Source organism: Triticum aestivum, chromosome 6B (genome assembly GCF_018294505.1).
Source record: "Triticum aestivum cultivar Chinese Spring chromosome 6B, IWGSC CS RefSeq v2.1, whole genome shotgun sequence".
NCBI classification, from domain to species: Eukaryota; Viridiplantae; Streptophyta; class Magnoliopsida; order Poales; family Poaceae; genus Triticum; species Triticum aestivum.
Window position 1 is genome coordinate 15,978,437 of NC_057810.1, and position 22,685 is coordinate 16,001,121.

The 22,685-nt window shown below is 42.3% G+C and overlaps 1 protein-coding gene across 1 annotated transcript; it reads left to right on the forward strand.

Annotated features, from left to right (window-relative positions):
* Positions 1–13,715: 13,715 nt before the first annotated feature.
* Positions 13,716–17,613, forward strand: LOC123133151 (disease resistance protein Pik-2). Its single transcript, XM_044552691.1, has 2 exons — positions 13,716–14,912; positions 15,513–17,613. Exons 1-2 carry the CDS (start codon positions 13,894–13,896, stop codon positions 17,476–17,478), a joined length of 2,985 nt encoding a protein of 994 aa, XP_044408626.1. The 5' UTR covers positions 13,716–13,893; the 3' UTR covers positions 17,479–17,613.
* The last annotated feature ends 5,072 nt before the right edge of the window (positions 17,614–22,685 follow it).

Here is a 22,685-nt window from a genome sequence, read left to right on the forward strand (position 1 = left end):
TGATGTTTACCTAAGGCCATTAGTTGAAGAACTTTTACAGCTGTGGAATGGAAACAGTGTACGTGCGTGGGATGAGCACAAACAGGAGGAATTTAACCTGCACGCGTTGCTGTTTGTAACCATCAACGATTGGCCCGCTCTGAGTACCCTTTCAGGACATACAAACAAGGGATACCATGCATGCACGCACTGTTTAGCTGACACCGAAAGTATATACCTGGGAAGCTGCAGGAACAATGTGTACCTGGCCCATCGTCGATTTCTTTCGACCAACCATCAATGTCGAAAGAAAGGCAAGCATTTAAAAGGCGAGGCAGATCATCGGAAGAAGCCCGCCATGCGTACCGGTGATCATGTACTTGCTATGGTCAATGATTTACACGTAATCTTTGGAAAGGGTCCCGGCGCACTAGCTGTTCCGAGTGACGCTGGGGGACACGCACCCATGTGGAAGAAGAAAACTATATTTTGGGACCTACCCTACTGGGAAGACCTAGAGGTCTGCTCTTCGATCGATGTGATGCACGTGACGAAGAACCTTTGCGTAAAACTGCTAGGCTTCTTGGGCGTGTATGGGAAGACAGAAGATACAGCTGAGGCACGGGAGGACCTGCAATGTTTGCACGAAAAAGACGGCATGCCTCCAAAGCAGTATGAAGGTCCTGCCAGCTACGCTCTTACCAAAGAAGAGAAGGAAATCTTCTTTGAATGCCTGCTTAGTATGAAGGTCCCGACTGGCTTCTCGTCGAATATAAAGGAAATAATAAATATGGCAGAGAAAAAGTTTCAGAACCTAAAGTCTCATGACTTGCACGCGATTATGACGCAACTGCTTCCGGTTGCACTGAGGGGGCTTCTACCAAAAAACGTCCGATTAGCCATTGTGAAGCTATGTGCATTCCTCAATGCAATCTCTCAAAAGGTGATCAATCCGGAAACCATACCAAGGCTAAGGAGTGATGTGGTGCAATGTCTTGTCAGTTTCGAGCTAGTGTTCCCACCATCCTTCTTCAATATCATGACGCATGTCCTAGTTCGTCTAGTTGACGAGATTGTCATTCTAGGCCCCGTATTTCTACACAATATGTACCCCTTTGAGAGGTTCATGGGAGTCCTAAAGAAATATGTCTGTAACCGCGCTAGGCCAGAAGGAAGCATCTCCATGGGCCATCAAATAGAGGATGTCATTGGGTTTTGTGTTGACTTCATTACTGACCTTAAGAAGATAGGTCTCCCTAAATCGCGGTATGAGGGGAGACTGACTGGAAAAGGCACGCTTGGAGGGGAGACAATAATATGCAGGGACGGATATTCTTGGTCTCAAGCACACTGCACAGTTCTACAGAAGTCTACCTTGGTGACCCCTTATGTCGATGAACACAAGAACAGTCTGTGCTCCAAACACCCGGAGTAGCGCGACGACTGGATTACATGTGAACACATCAGGACTTTCAGCAGTTGGTTGGAAAGGCGTCTCAGAGATGAAAACACTGTTTGTAATGAGCTGTACTTGTTGTCCAGGGGACCATCTTCGACTGTTACGATTTGGAAAGGATACGAGATAAATGGGAATACATTTTACATGATCTCCCAAAATCAAAAGAGCACCAACCAAAACAGCGGTGTCCGCTTTGATGCAGCCACCGAGAGGGGAAAGGACACATATTATGGTTACATAGTGGACATATGGGAACTTGACTACAGAGTAGATTTTAAGGTCCCTTTGTTTAAGTGCGAATGGGTCAATCTGTTAGGAGGCGGGGTACAGGTAGACCCACAGTACGGAATGACAACAGTGGATCTGAACAATCTTGGGTATTCACTGACGAACCGTTCGTCCTAGCCAATGATGTGGTACAGGTTATCTATGTGAAGGACATGTCTACCAAACCGAGAAAAAGAAAAAAATAAGGAAGCGAATACATCATACGATAAGCCAAAGCGCCACATAGTTCTTTCAGGAAAAAGGGACATCGTGGGAGTGGAGGGCAAGACAGACATGTCCGAAGATTATGAAAAGTTCCATGAAATTCCTCCCTTCAAAGTCAAGGCTGACCCAAGCATCCTGATAAATGATGAAAATTATCCATGGTTACGGCGCAATAAGGAAAGGACACAAGCGAAGAAAAAGTGAAGACTTTCTCCACAACTATTATGATGATACCATGCCAACTTTCAACCTTTTTGTAGTTCATTTGAAATGCATGTTGTAATAGACAAGTTTCCGTATGAAATCTTGAGTCCGTTTTGTACACGAAGTGCATCCATTTTTTGCCTTAACCCTCTCAACTTTCTTGCATATGCTGTGTGGATGAAATGATGATACCATGCCAAAATAAAAGAGAGGCGCAATGCTCACCTGCACGTTGCTTAGCTTCAGGCCAACGTGCAAGTGAGCACTGCGCTTCTTCCTTCATCGTCTCTACACTCAGCGCTTATAAACCGCTGCGAGTGCCTCTCGCTTGGTGAGGTGGGACTAAAAAACAGCTGCAGAAAGAATCAACTAAAAAACTCTTTTACCGGTTCATGCCACGAACCGGTACTAAAAGGTGCTCGTGGGGCCCCAGCCTTAAAACCTGTACCAAATAAAATGCCTTTGTAACAGCCTTAGAACTGGTACTAAAGGAATCAACTAAAAAGCTTTTATAAACCTCTAGTATTATTGAAACTAAAATTATATAGAATTTTGTTACAAACTTTAATAGCAAAAAGAATTATCATAAAAGAAAATAAATAAGTAATCAGAATTTTGTTGAAAACATTAAAAGCAAAAAGAATTATCATAAAATAAAATAAATAAGTAATTAGAATTTTGTTCAAAACATTAAAAGCAAAAAAGAATTATCATAAAAGAAAATAAATAAGTAATTAGAATTTTGTTCAAAACATTAAAAGCAAAAATAATTATCATAAAAGAAAATAAATAAGTAATTAGAATTTTGTTACAAACTTTAATAGCAAAAAGAATTATCGTAAAAGAAAATAAATAAGTAATTAGAAACAAAAAAGAAAGCAAAAAAACTGGGAAAAATTAAAAAAAAAGTGCCACCTACAGGGCCACCACGACCTGCATACGACTAGAAACCGATTACTAAGGCCAGGATGCAGGCCCGCGGTAGGCCCAATAGGACCACAGGCACAGAGAGTGATTTTAGGCCCGTAAGCCTGCAGTAGAGAGGAGCTCGAAGTGGTTGGTTCGGCAGGGCTTATAAACCACTCCGAGCCCCTCTCAGCTAGCGAGGTGGGACTAAACATAGCACCGCACCGCGCCAGTTCCAGCACACGACCTTTGGTCCCGGTTGGTGCCACAAAACGGGACTAAAGGGGTGCATTGGTACCGGTTCGTGGCACCAACCGGGACCAATGCACTCCTTTAGTCCCCATTGGTGCCTCCAACCGGGACCAAAGGCCTCTGCTTCCCGCACTTTGGGCTGCTGAAAAGAGGCCTTTGGTCCCGGTTTGTGCCACCAACCGGGACTAAAGCGGTGCATTGGTCCCGGTTGGTGCCATGAACCGGGACCAATGCTCTGCCTATATAAGCAGCACTCACAAAAATTTGGTTCAGTTCGTTCTTCCCCGCCGCCAAACGCCGCCAGGCTGCCCGTCCGTCTCCGCCTTGCCGTCGCCGTCGTCGCCCCGCGCCGTCCCGCGCCGTCGCCGCCCCGCCCCGGCCCGCGCCATCCCACGTCGTCGCCGCCCCGCCCCGCCCCGGCCCGTGCCGTCGCCGCCCCGCCCCGCCCCGCGCCGCACCTCGCCGTCGCCGTCGCCGACACCGTCGTCGTGAGCAAAAGTTTTGCTAATTTAATTTGATGTTAGTAGTAGTTAATTTAGATGTGTAGTATAATTTAGATGTGTAGTTAATTGAGTTAGATTTTGTTAGATTTTTTTTAGATTTTTTTGTTAGATTTTTTTGTAGTTCATAGATTTTTTTTGTTAGATGTGTAGTAATTTAGATGTGTAGTTCATAGATTTTTCTGTTAGATTTTTTTTCATATTGTGTTAGATTTTTTTTCTGTTAATAGATTTTTTTGGTGATATTATTGTTGAATATGCATGTTTGTATATTCATATATATGCAAAGATCGAATATGTCAAATTTTTATGATTTTTTTCTGTTCATAGGATATGTCAAATTTTTATGATTTCTATGATTTTTTTTTGAATTTTTATTGTGTATGTATAGGAAAATTGTGAATGATAGAAGTCATTTATGAATATGTTCATATTTAGAATAGAGGAAAAAGGAAAAAATAAGAAGAGAAAGTGTTTAATATAATTAGTTAGAAAAATAATACAACTATAGTTAAACTAGTTTATTTTTTGTAAGTACTACTTTATTTTATTTATAGTAAGTGCTTCATATATAGTTGAACTAGCTAGTTGATTTAATAAACTACTTTATTTTACTATATATAGAAGTAGTTTGTTTCTAGTAATTAAGTACTACTTTATTTATTTATAGTAAGTGCTTAGTAGTTGAACTAGTTGATCTAATTAATAAAACTACTTAATTTAACTATATTTAGAAGTAGTTCCCTCATCGGCGTCGATGATGCCTATCCCGCATGCTCGTCGTCGTCGACTCGGCGGTGGAGGCCTGCTTGATCAGGGCCATGTTCGGGACTGGGCTCCGCTGGGCTGGTATTGGGAGGTGCTATCTTCCGGGGGACGTAGGTCGGTGAGGAGGCAGCCCGTTGTTGACCCGATCCTTGTTTTGTGGCGGTCACGTGGGCCAGTGACGGTGCCGAGGCTTCCGGACACCGCGGAGGTGGTACGTCACCGTGTCTGCGAGGAGGACGAGCACGTCCGTCGCTACATGGTTGCATTGAAGGGAAGGTTCGACAATACCTGGCAGGTTCTTCAGGGATCTCACTGGAGCTATGATCCTGTGATGGTTCCTTATCTTTGGGTGTCCACCGCCCGCGATGATACCTGTCGGGCGCTACGGTTCTAGCTGTATTAATTAGCGATACTATATGTATGATAGTATTCGAGGAGTATTAGTGATAATATTCGACGATGTATGGACACAAGAGATGATGTACTTTTGGTTATAATTGAATGCATGCTAATGTGAATACTACTTTATTTCACGATTTGGTTTTGCTTATTGAATGCTCATATTTGAATTATGAACTTAGGCCGGAAATGTCGTATTCGGACGACGAAACCGCCCGGGGGAGTGCGAATGGTGCCACGACGATCGAGGTATGTGCGACAGGTTCATTGAGCTGGACGAAGATCGGCGCTTCAGCATTAAGCTCGAGGAGACCTTCGATGTTCATACGGTACGCAACGATGACAATAGTTTTTTTCATAATTAAGCACGACTTCAACTATTTTAACATGTATTTTTCATCTTTTTCAATTCGACTAGCTCATCCCATGCTATGCAAGACGCTATGTCTTGGAGAGGATGAGTTTTGAAGACCATGAAAGTATGGAAACCAAAAAAATTCTCCTAAGGACCCATCATGGTGTGGATTTTAAAGTAAAGTTGTACAATGCTGAGAGTGTAACCCATTTTGGTTGCAAAAATTGGGAAGCACTTTGCAAGATGTATGGTTTTGATGAGGTATGCTTGTCACCATGGATCTTGGTGATCCTACAATCAAGCAAGACAATGTGGACATTTGGATCCTTGTGGATACACCTTCAATTCTTCCCCCATGTGATCTTAACATAGTTATTAAGTAATTTATATTGTTTATTTCAAAATAGTTGACAGCTTATTTCCATTGACAGCTTATTTTCATTCTTCAAAGAATGTGCGGAAGATGGTAGACAAAATCCACTACACTGATGGCTCCGAATTAACTTATAAGGAGAAAAATCATCTGATCGCATTTTGTACTGATCTTGAGAATTACAATGTCTACAATCGAACTCCTCAACATTATGGTCAATACGTGCCACTAGTGCACGTGTTAAACTATGGTAACTACCATGGAGATACCCTGGTAAGATTTTTTACTATTACGACATCCGTGCATCTTTTTGCATACTTCTAAAACTAGTACATCATTGCTAACTACGAAGTTATTAATATGTTTTTCAAAAGATAATCCCGAATGATTGTGTGCCTCATCTGATGTATCCGCACGGTCGCCTTGATGTTTTAAACATACAACCAGGTCGTCCTACGAATCTCAACTGTCCATACCGGATTTCTAAAAGAAGTGGAGACATGATAATCAAAGAATGGAAAAAATGTATGTGCAGTCATAAGGAGCTTCTTGGAAGCAAAAGGAGGCGAAGCGCAAGAATTGAAGACAGATGATCTCCATTCTTCATAATGGAGAGTCTGGGTCTATATTGTTTTATGGTATTTTACCTTAAGGGTGTTTAGGTCTTACCTAATACTGATGATCATGTGCTAAGAACAATTATGTAGGGTTGGGTTCGATGACTATGAGGATGATGATCGTATGACTTGTTATTAATAACGAGTAGAAGTTGTATGATGATGCATGATTAGTAGGACTTGTTATTATATATGATGATGTATGATGCGAGCATGCATGCGTTATTATATATCAGCGGGTGAAATGAACATAGCAGTAGCGTTGGTAAACCAAGAACGAAGATATAAGAGAGGACACTAGCTTCTCTCTATTAGCTAGCTAATAACAACCTAAAATTAACCCCCAAAACCCCTAAACCAGCCACTTTTTTTAAAAAAGAAAAAAGAAAAACCTCAGCTCCAGCCAGCTGCTGACACGTGGAAGCCTTTTGGTCTCGGTTTATGTCACCAACCGGGACCAAAGGCTCCCCTGCCTGGGCTGCCCGCAGCGGCCACGTGGATGCCCATATGTCCCGGTTCGTGTAAGAACCGGGACTAAATGGGGGAGGCATATATTAGTAACGACCTATTAGTCCCGGTTTAAGAACCGGGACTAAAGGCCCTTACGAACCGGGACAAATGCCCTGTTTTCTACTAGTGCGACAGCGACGAATCCCCCTCTCTGGAGCCCCGAACGGACTCCAGATCAGCCCTCCCGAGAGAGATTAGGGCTTGGCGGTGGCTCCGTATCGTAAAACGCGATGAAACTTTCTCTCTAATTTTTTTCTCTGTGAGACAGAATATCTGGAGTTGGAGTTGAGGTTGGCGGAGCCTCAGGGGGCCCACGAGACGGGGGGCGCGCCCCCACCCTCGTGGACAGGGTGTGCCCCCCCGGTCTTGATTCTTTCTTCAGTATTTTTTATATTTTCCAAAAAAGTGCCTCCGTGGATTTTCAGGACATTCCGAGAACTTTTGTTTTCGACACATGAAATAACATCATGGCAATTCTGCTGAAAACAGCGTCAGTCCGGGTTAGTTTCGTTCAAATCATGTAAGTTAGAGTCCAAAATAAGGGCAAAAGTGTTTGGAAAAGTAGATACGTTGGAGACGTATCAATGGGCTAATAAAGGAAGGACTGTGGGCTTAAATATAATCACCAATCTGTGGCCCTAGCAATGAGTCCCACTGATCTTTGTTCAGATGATTCAAACTCAATTGCATACCTAAGTATTTGCAAGGGAATGAATCAATAATGCAGCCCAAAACCTCCATCACACACAAAGTCTCCGCCTTGTCTGCCCTGATAAGAATTTCCAATGATTTTTCATAATTAACTTGAAGCCCCAAGGCCTTGCCAAATGTTTCCAGCACATAATTGACAAAACTAAGATCCCAATGCATCGGTCTAGTGAACAAGAACACATCATCAGCAAATATGGATATGCGCTAGATAGGTTTGACCCCTGGCAATTGTTGCAGAACCTCCTCATTATCACCTTTCAGAATCAATGTCGTGAGAATGTCCATAGCTGTGACATATAGGAGTGGTGAAATTCGGTCTCCTTGTTTCAGTCTGCGAGCATGCATAATTTCCACCCATCACTAGTAGAGAAATGGCTAGCCACAACACATTAGTTCGCGGCGGCCCATTTTTAATCAACGCCAGCACTATATTTCCAAATAGTGGTGGCGTAGGCATATTTGGTACGACAACTTTATAAGGATAGTGCTCGCGTTGATTTTTTCTAACACGCCAGAAATTGATGGGCCCAGCTATATTTGACTAGTTGGTAGATAGTGGTGGCGTTGGATTTGTATGAACGCCGTAGGTAATTAGTCTAGTGCTCGCGTTTATTGAATTTGAACGCCAACACTAACTTTTGCCTATATATAGGAGAGTTGGTGGCACTCGTTTGTCAAACAATTTAATTAACTTCCTTTCTCCACAAAAATATTCTCCCTTGTTTTGCCTATATAGGAGTCTTTTATTATTTTGGGTACTTATTTTATTTTTTGAGTCTTTTGGTTATTAAAGTAAGAATATTGATTTTGAATTTATTATTATGTTGAGGCATTTTATTTTATTTTTTGAAAAATTTATTTATTAAAGTAAAAATATTTATTTTGAATCTATTATTATTTTGATCTTTTTTAATGATATTTGAGACTTTTGTTTATCAAAGTAAGAATATTTATTTTGAAACTTTTTTGTTTTTTAAACATTTATTTTGAATATATTATTATTTGAGCCTTTATAATGATTTTTTAGATTTTTAGTTATTAAAGTAAGATTTTTTATTTAGAATTTTTTGCAATTTGATAGTTTTGTTATTTTTTGAAATACTTAGTTATTAAACTAAAAAGTAGTTATTTTATAAAAATATGTATTACTTTTGGATCGTTTTTATTGATTTTTGTGTCTTTTATTATTTTTGGTATCTTTTTATTATTTTTTGTCACTGGCCTATTGGGCTAGCCAACATTGCGTCGGATGCTTCCCAGGCAAAATCAAAGGGGCCGCAACCCCCTCGCCCCACTCGCCCACTCCACTCGTTTCCCTTCGAACTTGTCGCCCTGCTCTCGATCCCCTTTCCGCCGAGGATGGTCGCCAGTCGATTCTAGAGATTTCCAGTGTCCTCCTGTCCTCAGGTACACATCGGTGCCTCCCTCTGTCACATTGTCGAGTGAAATGGTCCGTTTCGATATTTTTTTATACGAGGTGTGATTTACATTCCCAACGCGAGGCTTTCGACGCCGGCAACAAAGATGACAGTAGGCGATGGTGATGGATTAGGCAGTAGGCGACGACGACCCTCGGCTCCAACCCATGTGAGCATCTCATCCCCCCGTCGTCATTTTTCTTAGGTCATGGCCACTACAATTTTGCTCGGTCTTTGTTCACCCTCGGCTTACTGTAATTTTTCTTAGGTCATATGCAAACTTGTTGATAGAAATATCATTTTTAGAACTGTGTTTGCTCTAGGTCATGGCCATGGCATTTTTAATAATTGTTTAAGTATTGTTTGCTTTAGCTCATGGCCAAAAGACCAAACTAGTCCAAAAATCATGGCCATGGCATGCTTAAGAATTGTTTGCTCTAGCTCTAGGTCATGGCCAAAAAGAACATGTCATTTTTAAGAATTGTTTTCTATGTGTCATGGCCAAAACAATGCTAAGATTTAGTTGCATTTAGTTTAATACATTGCTTGTTCAGTGCCAAAAGTGCCAACATATCCAATATTTGAATTAGTTTTCATTGGTGTCAAGATTTGGTTGCATTGGCAAAACTTTAATAGTGACAACATATGCAATATTTGAACTACTTTTCATTGGTGTCAATATTTAGTTGCATTGCCAATCAGTGCCAAAACAATGCCAACATATGCAATATTTGAACTAGTTTCATTTGTGTCAAGATTTAGTGCTTTGTTAATGATTTTGCAGCGTGTGCCGTTAAGGAACACTAGTAAAGTATGAACTAGTGTTTTTTTCCAAAGCTATATGCATATGTTGTCATCCCAGGCATATGTGAACTACGAAATAATTGTTAGCATCTTCAAATAATTGTTTAATTATACGAACATTTGTGAGATTGTAATCCTACTAAAAGTCATGCTTTTATTTCAATATACTTGACTTAATTTGGAGGAAAAATGATGTGAATTGTCTCAACAAACTAGCCACATCTATGAGGCGTCTGCTAGCATGGTTGTAGGCATATGCTAAACTTAGGGTAATGTTAACAATCCATGGCAAACCAAACATTTCTCATGTCAACTATAGATGTCGCGATGCTGGCAATATCTTTAGTAAGCATGCCAAATCATAGCAAAAATTTAAAACACTAAGCAAACACATAACGAGATATAGATTGAAAATGAAAGAGTTGTGATGTAAAACAAAAGCTCGACCCCCCTCCCCCCCCTCCAAAAAAAGTGTTATGTGACATTGTGTAAATATGTAGAGGAAACATCTTACGAATACAAAACAATAATGTGGAAACATCTTACGAATACGAAACAATGCAGGCGTTGGTTGTAGAAGTTGTACCAAAATATTTGCATACAACATTCAGCAATGGACTTTTCGTTGACTATGTAGGAACGGCTCCAACTCAAAAAAAATTGTAGGAATAGCCGAATAGGATTCTCTGATTTAAAATGTCCTTTGACCCTGTTCAAGGTACCCTCTCGATTCTGACTAGTTGCCCTGGCTGTTGGAATGTATCTGGTGCAACGGTGAATTTGGTGCTGCCGGTGCACCGATCTCTGTATCTCACTTTACAAACATTGAAAATTATGAAGTTTTGTGAGGGTGTAAGTATGACACATATCTACCATAGTACCAAAATTTTAGATTCAAATTCAACATACATAGTTAAAAACAAAAAAGACGATCATGCTGTGAATAGTACCTAATGCAACCTGGGCCTTGAATTCAGCCCATTTTCTATACCATTGTGGATTTGTCTTTTTTTTTCTAACGCCGTGTTTTCAATTTGGATCTCAAATTTTGTAGTATGACAGATTCTTGTTGCTAGTACAACATAGTTTTTGTTCAGAATTTTTTGACTTCCATAAATTGGATTTTGTCCACAGGTAGCATAAGATGGCCGGGCACAGTGTATATTTCCCCGGCTGATGAGTGGACGCAAAACAAGAGCAGAAATGGGTTGGAGATTTCTGTTCAATTACATGACGATTCTTTTCTTCTTCAGAGAGCGATTAGGGGCGTTGGCGACGGCGGAATACGGGAGCGGCGGCATGTGCGTGGTCCTAATGCTTCCGCTTTCGGTCTACGAGGGTACGTGGACAACACTCTCCCCTCTCGTTGCTATGCATCACCATGATCTTGTGTGTGCGTAGGAAAATTTTGAAATTACTACGTTCCCCAACATTGCGTATGCGCGAAAAAAAACATTAAGTAAGAGATGGATCAACTCTTTTCCTTGGACAGGACAACTAACGTTGGCAAGAGAAGTTGAGTATTTACAATATTCAACGAAAACATTAAGATAGTGAAAATATGAATATCGATAAAAATAACTCCAATGCATGGTCCTATGAGAATTTTTGCAGGTTTTTTTAATATTTCTTAAGTTTTTCTAGTTCCACTGTTTTTTCGGAACAAAGTAAAATTCCGGCTTAGCAAATACGAGTACTTGGTGATGATTTTCTCCCAAAAAACATTTAAAGGATGATATGGCGTACACGTAGGCGCCACATCACAATGTTTCCCGTTTTGACGTCCACAGGTGGCTACGTGGGCAGCCAGCGTGGGTTACCAACCCACCGATCCAATCAGCCGCAGGCAACAAACAAAAATGCTCCCCGTCCATCCGCCCGCCCTGCCGGCAACTGCCACTCCGCCATCGCTCGCCGCCGCAGCCGCCGACCCATCCGGTCCGGCGGGCCTTCTCCTCTCCACCGACCATGGGAGGCCCTCCAAGCAATCCCGGCTCGCGGCGCTCGTACGGGTACGGCTGGCTGCTGTCAGCCGCGCCCACGTTCACATCTGTGGCGCGCGGCAGGTGTTTGACGGAATGCCAGAGACGCTGTGAGATGTATGTAATCTCGATCCTGGACCACGCACGCGCCCACGATGCTAACCGCGAAGATTGCGAGCTCGAGCCCAGTGTGCGCTTCTTCTTCGTTGGGCATGCCCTGGCCACACCATGTGATGGATTTTACCGAGGTGCGTGGATGTCTTCCCTGCCCTCTCTGCTCTGCCTCTGCCTCTACCATTTGGCATGCACGCCTCCTGATCGATCCTGAAAGCTTTGAGTTTTACAACTTGATTGTTTGAACGAGGCATGCTAGTGCAACACGAATTACACAAACTGATCAATCTTTTTCTCCTGTCCGGAAAAGATCTGGACAAAGTGGGCCTCTGTCTCGGGTCATGATTCTCCTTCCTGATGGGCCGTTTTTGTTAGAAGTCCCATGAGCTCCCCGGGACTTGTTGAGTTTGTGCATTATCAGTATGTAGGTTTTCACAAGTCACCCTTTTCTGCATAATAGGGTAGAGCCAGAAATCAGCTTCCTGGTTTCTTGTTCATCGCGTCATTAAAGTCTATTCACAATCCATATGCTAATAGCTAATAGAGATAATATGTTTGACATGACAGCGTGCAACAGCTAATAGCTAAGGTGTTGGTGCTAATAGCTAATAGCTAACAGCTAATAGAGATAATGGAACAGCAATTAGACGCTACATTAATCGAGTTGCCAGTTGGTTTAGAGCCCTATCTTTTATTTTTGCCATTACAATTGACAGCACATAGATGCCCGTGGCTGGCATTTGGTTCAGGCATCCCAAAACAAGTTGCTGTTATCTGTAAAGGTATAGTGCAATAATGGTGAGAGTTGACTTGATATAACCGAAAGACGTGGGATAGGATTCCAAGTCTTAGTACCTGCACCCTTGTTTAATTTGAATTTTGAGATGTATGCCCTGATGTCATGTGTTAGAGTTGACCCGTATGTTACCCAAGATTGGCATTAGGCGAAGGAGTTCCTACGCTATAAGAATCCTAAATTTTTCCTAATGGTTCAAAGCCGCCAGGGATAGAGGTACTGAAGATCGTCAATAAACTTTTTCTGTCTAGTTTCTGCCCGGCATTCCTGACACAGATGCTTATCCAGGGAGAGTTATTATTCCTGGCAGGACCAACATGGAAAGCTTTCCTGTTAGTTTTGAGTTTTAAAACTTGGTTGTTTGAACGAGACATCCTAGTGCAACACGAGTTACACAAACAGATCAACCCTTTCTCCTGTCCAGAAAAAAATCTGGACAAAAAACTGGGCCTTTGTCTCAGGTCATGATTCTCCCTTCTGACATACTGGATTTGTTAAGATGGACTTATTGGTGTTTTTGGATTAAGTATATAGGTGTCCACACCACAAGCTAGCTTTTGCTGCATGATAAGTGTCTCAACTTTGTACTAGCTTTAGTACAAAGGTGTAGTAAACTTGAGACACTTATTTTGGGACGGAGTGAGTATGATAGAGCCAGAACGCAGCTTCCTAATTCATGTGCCGTGGAGGTATGTACAGATAATATGTCCGACATGAGAACATGCAACAGGTAATAGCTAACCTAACATGCCAAGGTGTCAGCATGATACAATCGAACAGTTAGACACTACATTACTCAAGTTGTTAGTTTGTTTAGAGCCATATTTTTATCCGTGCTAGTATGATGGACAATTGGACATTTCATAGATGCCAAGTCCAGCATTAGTTTTAAGCAACCTAAACAAGATGCTCTTATCTGTATAGGCCTAGTGCAATAATGGTAAGAGTTGACTGAATATGACAGAAAGACTTTGCATAGGATACCAAGTCTTGGTACCCGACCCCTTGTTTAATTACTCAAAACCGTAGGTATTATATTGATATAGTGCTTGTGTAGACTTTCAGAGGGAGGTGCGTGCACAAATGGAAGCAAGAAATCCCCCCAAGTTTCAGAGCCTGCTGCAGCAAACGAAAAATCAACAGTCCCTCAAAGCCCCCCAAGTACGCCCAGTCTCATCAATCTATTGCTACTAATCCTATCAAAACCCAGAAATTTTCGGTAGGTGCTAGTGAGGAACACCAAGGGTGCCAACAATGGAGATTGTGGTGGGTGCTTCGGAGGCCACCATGAAATCTCTATTGAGGAAGCTCGGTGGCCTGCTTGCTCACGAGTATGCTCTCATCAGGGGCGTCCGCGGCGACATCCAGTACATCAACGACGAGATGACGAGCATGCAGGCCTTTCTTGGCGACCTCAGCAGCACTATTCCCCAGGGCCATGACCGCCGGATGAAAGACTGGATGGAGCAGATCCGCGATGTCACCTACGACATCGAGGACTGCGTGGACGACTTCGCGCACCGCCTCTCCCACGACCCCAGTGGCGAAGTCTGCTGCGCGTTTGTCATCTCCAAGGTCTATGAGTTTTGGACGTGGCAGTCTCGCCGCGACATTGCTTCCAGCATCGCTGAGCTCAAGGTACGTGCGCAGCAGATTGGCGAACGGCGTACGAGGTATGGCGTCGATAATCCGAAGAGTGGCGGCGGGGAATCCAGTGCAGTTGCCACTGGAGGATTCCAGGCTGCTGAGAACCAACAGATGAGCCTTGAGCTTGTTGGTACCAAGAAGCCTGTCGGAGTGGACAAGGACATCAAGGACCTCGGGGAATGGGTGACCTTACAACAACCAGCTGCAACATCTCCCACAGATCCCTCCTCATCAGCCCCTACATCCCAAACGGGGCCTAAGAAGAATGGCCAAGGTGTTCTGTCCATCGTCGGGTTCGGAGGGGTGGGCAAAACCACAATGGCCATGGCGTTATACCAAAAATTTGCTAATCAATTTGACTGCCGGGCCATGGTCACGGTGTCGCAGAGCTCCGACATAGAAGCGATACTACAAAGCATACATAGTCAAGTCATGCCACAATCCAAAGATGCTAACGAGAAGCAAGGCAGCAGTGGTGTCGGCACTTTGGAGAAAAATAGCCTCGTGGCTGCCATTGGCAGCCTGTGGGATACTTTCAAACAGAAGGGCCACCAGGACGATGAGCAGCCTGGTGGCAGCACCTCAGATATTGCACGAGATCTCAGGAAGCACTTGGGGGAACAAAGGTACAGCATATTTTTCAAGATGAGTTTGCATTATGGTTAATTAGGTCATTGCAAAATCATAAGAGTTGCATAGTATACAGGAACATAATATATACAAGCATGCATAGTGCTCTCCATGTCAACCATTAGCTCTCATTAAAAAGGGAAAAAGAAAGAAAAGGTGTGGCTAGTATACGACCAATTGTTATTTGACCATAGACATGAGCAACTTATTGGTCATTTAGTCAAAATTGCAAAAGCGTTGCATCCAAAATAGAAAATATGCTAGTTTAATACTGCACTTTTGGGGCAAAGTTCTTATAGTGTGTAGTTCATTTCCTTGCTGTTGACATTTCTTTATTCTTAGTAAAATTTAACAGGTATGCACGCCTCGAATATGTCTATAATAGATTGAGTATTTGTATATGTACACAATTTGTCTTTTTTGTGTAGCTTACATATTAAATTATTTATAACTAAATTTCGCATATATGTAGGACACATCACATGCACATGTGAAAGTTATTTAAGCTGTTTCCGAGACATATAAGATAGCATAACATACTGTAAAGAGCTTATTTAAGACGTACTACTCTTAATGGTCTTTTCTCCTCATTGCAGTTACTTGCTCTTAGTTGATGATGTATGGTCTGCATCGATGTGGGAGAAGATAAGAAATTCACTGCCTAAAAGTAAGAGAGGTGGCAGCATAATACTCACCACACGGTTTCAAGCAGTTGCTAGTGCGTGCATAAGAGATAAAGGAGTTCATGTTCAGAAAGTGGGCGTACTTAGGGATGACAAACCTAAAGAACTATTCATGGCCGAATCCAATATGAGTGAAGAAAACCAGAAGAAAATTCCACCTGAACTCTGGGAAATTTGTGGGGGTCTGCCATTGGCCATAGTTACCATGGCTGGGCACGCAGTCTGCAACCCAGATAAACTAGAGAAGGACTGGATGGAAGTTTGCGCCAGGTTGGTACCGGACCCTGGGAAACCTCTTGGCCAGGACGGAGTCACAAGGATACTAAGCCATTGCTACAATGATATGCCTGCTGAGATCAAGACATGCTCCTTGTATCTATGCATATTTCCAAAGGGGCGAAACATCAGCACCAAGCGGCTGACCAGGCGATGGCTAGCAGAAGGCTTCGTCAGCGAGAAGGATGGGCTGAGTGCGGAGGATGTCGCGGAGACATACTTCAATCATCTCATAAAGAGGAAGATCATACGTGCTGTGGAGCACAGCAGCAACGGGAAGGTGAAGAGTTATCAAGTTCATGACATGGTTCTCCAGTACATTGTGTCCAGGGCAAGCGAAGAGAACTTTGTCACCGTGGTTGGTGGCCACTGGCTCATGGCGACGCCTAGCAACAAAGTCCGTCGGCTGTCCCTCCAAGGCGGTGACTCCAAATACAAGAAAGGAATGGATGGCATGAACTTTTCTCATGTCCGATCTCTGACCTTGTTTGGGAGCTTGACCCAACTGCCTTCCAATTCATTGAAGTTTGGAATTGTGCAAGTGCTAGATCTTGAAGGTTGCAATGATTTTAAAAAGCAACATGCCAAGGAGATATGCAAGATGCTTCTACTCAAGTACCTCAGTCTCCGAAGGACAGAGATTGACAAGATCCCTAAGAAGATTGGAAAGCTCCAGTATTTGGAGACTATTGACATAAGGGAGACCAATGTCACAGAGCTGCCGAGCACTGTCTGCCAGCTGGAACGACTGGTCAACATACTTGGTGGGAACAAAAGAACACGGAAGGCATTGAGGCTTCCAGAAGACCTGAAGAAGGAAACAATGAAATCCCTGCGCCTACTGTCAGGTATCGAGATCGATGAGGGGTCAGCGGCTGCTGTGGCAGACCTTCATCATCTAACTGAACTGAGGAAGCTAGCCATTTACAAGCTCAACATCGGAAACGGAAGTAAACTTTTCAGAGAATTAAGCTCGTCAATTGAGTATCTTGGTGGCTACTCTCTTCACACCCTGATAATCGATGATGAGTCATCTGAGTTTCTAAAATTGCTGAGTGCTCTCTCTTTCCCTCCCAAGTTTCTGAATGCTCTTGAACTGTCTGGCAAGTTAGTTGAGCTCCCACAATGGATCACGGAACTTGATGTATTGACGAAGTTGACCCTCTCGTTGACGGTGCTGACTACTGATACTTTGCTCCAGTTGAGCAAGCTCAAGACACTGTTTTCTCTCACGTTTTCACTCACTTCAGCAAAGGTGGGTTCTGAAACAGCTGCCACCACAGGGGAAAACAAGGCTGGTGGGAAGATCATAGTTCCTGCTAGCGGATTTGAGGAGCTCAAGCTTCTTCGCTTCTCGGCTCCATTGGTGCCACTGCTAACCTTCCCAGATAATGCAATGCCGAAGCTGGAACGGCTTGAGCTAAGGTTCAGCAATTTGGGTGGAATGAATGGCATCGAAAATCTTCAAAATCTAAAAGAGGTGCATCTCAGAATACATGACAAAGCAGGTGGTGTTACCAAGTCAATGGTAGAGAATATGGCAACTGCAGCAAGGGAAGATGACAAAGGCCCCAGAATAATTGTTGATCAGTATCACGAGTGAGTGACCCAAAAGCCAACTAATGGTTTATTATTATTCTTTGATTTTTCTTCTAAAAGATATTCTGTTGTGTAACTCTATTCTTTGTGCAAGTTCAGAGCAGTATTTACTCGATCTACTTATAATTACATTCCTTGAGCTTTATCTGTAATGCTTTACACTGCTCGAGCAAGGCCAATGTACACATTGTTCTATCACATTTTTATTTACAGTAGCATAGCAGAATCCAGATGATGCCTTAATCAATGTGTTTATCTAGCTTGCCTTAACAAATGATACACATCGTATGTGGTCGTTACTCACTCATGTGGAAGCCTTTGGTTACTGGGTCTGCCCGATGGGAGATGGTAGCTCGGGATATCTACAACCGGTTTGGATGGTGGTCCAATAATAGGATAGGTGTTTAGTCATCAAGTTCTATTTTCGCCCGCTATGGCATATTATACTTTTTAATTTTTCTTCAGCTCTGAGCGAGGTTGTTCTGGATCACTGACTTTTCGGTCACTTTGCTTAATAACGGGGCTGCATGTGTCAAGTACATACATTACTTGATCAAATCACAATCCCTTTTGATGCACACAATCATGATGAGCATCATGCTCCAACCGAAAATGCATCTTTTACATTTCATTTTTTTACCTGTTCATAATGGATATGCATCCTTACAACTCAAACAACAGCACAAATTTTAATTGCGACTCACATCTTTTACTCGGGTATTTCAGTCGAAGAAGTACGCATTCAGATCAAGGATACACAAAGTGATCAACTCAGACTAGTCAAATAAAGCAGCATGTCAGTTATACACTTCGGGCTGTTTTGGTCACAGAAACACAATATCACAGATGGGTCTGTTTTAAACCGGTCTGTGATAAGCATTCTGCCGAGCCCCAAAAAGCTTATCACTGACACGCTTGAAGAAGCATGGCAGTGCTATTGCCATCACTGACGCGTGGTCAAGGGCCGGTCAGTGATGAGAGGAGAGTAGTGTTTTGATCTGTAGAGGTGAAAGATCCTTCTCTCTATTCTACAAGTATTCGTATGTATCCATTCACACCTGTTATACCTGAAATAACCTTACATTTCCCCATGACAACAAGAACGGTGGATGTTTACCGTTACTAGCCTCGCAGATTTGCAATTCCCGGTTTTCTGCATTCAGCCCCAAAATTGTCTTGCGGGCATAAGTACGGACTTGCCGAAGGAACATGGATTTTCTGCTCCCAAGCTCAAATGCACTAGAAAAACAGTAAAATCGAAAGAAAAGAAAAAGTAAAAAAGAATTAAAAAAATCTGATCTTTTTGGCAATGAACATTAATATGTGTTGCAACTCGCCGTAAAATTTTGCTGAGAAAAGAAATATGTGGTTGTCTGTGATTCTCTTTAAGGATAACAAGACGACCTCCAGTGGACATGTCATTTACTTCCAAACTACTCCGTCTTTTTCCAGTCTTTTCTCAGATTGCATTAAAATCAGCCTGATCAAGATATACAGGATTTCAGGATATCATCTGAAACCAATGAAAATAAGTAGGTCCTACAAAAAATCGGGTTTTCTATTGATGCCTTGAAAAACATATAGCTTATCCATAGATAAAGAAAAATTAGTGTACAATACATGCCACAAGCAGTGCTATCAAGTATGTCAAATAGAATAACTTGGAGAGTTCCTGATATTATGATAAGCATCGTACTGTAGCGTTACGAAAATGACACATCATAGAAAAGTCCATACCCATATGAGGATACAAGCATTATTAATAAGGGTTGCATGGAATAAGGATAGATACAATTCATATACAAGCATTATTCATGATATGGATGTCTTGTCCTTTACACCTCAGCAGGCAGGCATCTTTTAAACCAACCGTATTTGCTTGTCTTGAAATAAGAAAGAGGAAGATAGAGTATCTAGTAGATGATGAATTTCCAAGAAAACCAGAGCCCAACGTCAGGCTGGCGAACTAGAGGGAAGTGCCCGTTGAACGAAGCAACCGACATTGGCACATACCTGCCAACATGAGAAATGGAGGCTGGCAGTATGATGGTGCAGAGGCAGGGAACAAAGCTGAGAAAGAAATGGAGGTAAAGATATATCAGCACAGGCTTGAGCAAGTTTGTAACACGAATACTCTTAGTGGCGACAATTTCAGGATCAACTATTGTTTTGCCTGAACCTTGCTGTTTCTCTAGGAGCCCATAACCACATCCATGGGAAATAATATCTGGATGGGAAAATGTATTCATTCCCCCAACCTCCTCTCACAACCTCAGAATCGCCATTGACAGAAAACCTTATCGGCTTACCATGTGTGGCAGCCTGTTCTCTTATGGTAGCAACTGCTTTCGTGATACTGCCACTGATTGCATGATCTGAAGAGTACCGGAGGCTAATCTTCTCAAGACTAGGAAGGTTGATGATGCCTGAAGGAAATTTATAATCTGGGCAAGCATAGAGCTTCAAGTGGAAGTGTTTCAGTGTCGACATAGCTCCCTGCTGAAAGGTGATCCATGGCACATGACAATCGAAACTGAAAACCTCGAGCTTCGGGAAACAATCTTCTGGAATTGTTTCTTCCTCAGGATGCAACTTGCTCGTGATAGTTACATCTTTCTTCAAAATAATGCAAATCAGTTCAAGTGCGAGAGTGCTCAAGGATGGCAGGGCTCCAAGTATTTTAAGATCATCTTGGTCTAGCTGACAGACTCTGATATCAAGCTTCCTGAGCATGGTAAGCTCTGCAAGCCACCGGGGAACTTTCATAAATCTTCCTGCCACTTTCAATCTCTCAAGTGAACGAAAATAGGGGGATACAGGAAGTTCGTCGCTTGGGCTGTAGTCACCATAAATAATCAGATATTCAAGATTCACGCACTTGCCAATGGAAGACATTAACTTATCATTCTGTACCATGTCGGCAGGCTGATCATACAACATTACTTCAATCTCCCTTAGTCTTGTCAGTCCACTAATCTCCTCCATGGCATTTCCAGAACATTCTCTTGAATCAACAGTACCAAGCACCTTCACTGACTTCAACTGGTCACTTCCGACAGGTAACTTTACTCCTCGAGCAGAATTACAATCTCCAAAATAAAGATAGGCTAGTTTGGGAAGACGAACAAGTTCCTTAGGCAGCTCTTTCACTTTTGTCTGTCTTACATCCAGGGTCTCCAGATTTCGAAGTTTTCCAATTTCTGGCGGGAGACAACTGATTTTTATGCCGCCTGCATCGAGAGTCTTCAGATTTTGCAGTTGCCCAATTTCTGGTGGGAGATTACTGATTTCAGTGTGCCCTAAATCCAGAGTCTCCAGAGAGTGTAGTCCCCTGATTTTTGGAGGGATTATCGTGACTGGAGTATGCTTGAGACTCAAGTACTTCAACAGGGTCATTCGGCATATATGATCCACATCAGAGTTTTGCAAATCCTTGTAGCCATCTAGATCCAACACCCGTAGATACACCCAATCATGGTTTAAATAAATCTTTGCAGGTCCAGCAATAGTTATGGAACGAATGCGAGATGAATCCATCACTGGAAGTTCTGTACCAGAACACTGGACTGACAAACGGAAATAATGAGCATAATCCCTTGAAATACCAACGCCAGACAAGATGGTAGCAAAATGTTCTTTGTCTGATATTTGCCTAAGAACATAAAGCACCATACTATTCACTTCATACATCTCTTCCCTTGAATAGTTATCATATTCTGACAGCCGGATGAAACTTCTGCTGATGAGCTCATCAAAGTACCCGCTTGCTACTTCCTCTCGACTATGCCTCGCATTTTCAGAGATAAATCCTTCAGAAATCCATTTCCTAACCATAGTAGTCCTATGAATTATTTGGTTCTTAGCATGTACTGCTAAGTAGAGCAAACAGTCCTTGAGAGGGCTGGGAAGGTGGGCGTAGATAAGTGACAGAATATCTCTCAAGTCTTCAAAACCAGGAATATTCTCAGATTTAAAACCTAAAGAACTTGGCATCTGCTTCGAAGAACAATGTAAGTAATTCATCATCTCCTGCCATGGCTTTTGTGCGGTTACTTTGGTTGCGAGTAACGAAGCAATACTTATTATTGCTGAAGGCGTACCACTGCACATCCTAATGATATCATCAAAAATGTCTGTATCTGCATCAGGCCAACTGCCATGGCGAAAATAATGCTTCAAAAACAACTCTCTGGAATTTTGGTATCCAAGACACTGAACTTCATACGTTGACTCATTACCGCCTGAGCAACACAAGTTAGCTATACCATTAACACGAGTAGTAGTAATTACTCTGCTACCCTTGTCATTACTGGGCAAGCTAGATGAGATGCTATGCCAATCATCTTCGTTCCATAAATCATCAATTACGATCAGGTACCTGTCAAAGTTTGACAATGAAAAGTCAAACTCGAGTAAGGCTTGATAATAATATTTGCTACTAAGAGCATAAAGGTGACCAAATAAAGCAGAGATAGTAATCATGACGGGATAAGTGTGGCTGCGATAACTAGGCAACCAAGTCAAAGATTGCTAAAGTATGTGTACGTATTGAGCCTACTCCCTCCGTCTAGGTGAGTAAGTCATCTTAGATTGTGCACCGTGACCAAGGAGGAGGAGAAAACGAGAGACCTTAATGTTTATTTGCTAATTAATAGCATTGCATGCAATGAACTAACTACTGCATGTCGTGTTTGATAGTCTCAAGTCATTAAAAGCATGCACACCCCTCATCTCTTATTGGTTAATATGTCAAGAAACAAGAAACGAGGTAAAAGTTAATGCACTGCGCCTAAGTGTTTTGGGATTATTCGGTTTTTGTAAGATGACTTACACACCTAGACAGAGGGAGTACCCTGTTTGTAATTTGCTATCTAGCAACGACAAAAACGAAACCAGAGGAGTACAATTTTTGTTTCTAGTTTATTAACTATGGTTAAAGAAGTTCATTAAATCCTCGAGAAGCGAATCATGCAAGGAAGACTATATCTAAAGCTTAGATGCATAATAGTTATAGCTATGTAAGTAATTACTGACACGCAACTGTGTGCATTTGATCACAAACTATGACTACGCACCTATGAACACCTGCCAGGCTCTATGCAGATGGAGCCATCTAAGAAAACAAGAAAACAATGGTTTTAAGAAATAGAGGGTACTCACATTGTCGCATCTCACAAATCAAAATTCAAGAGAGCTACCAAATTGCAATGA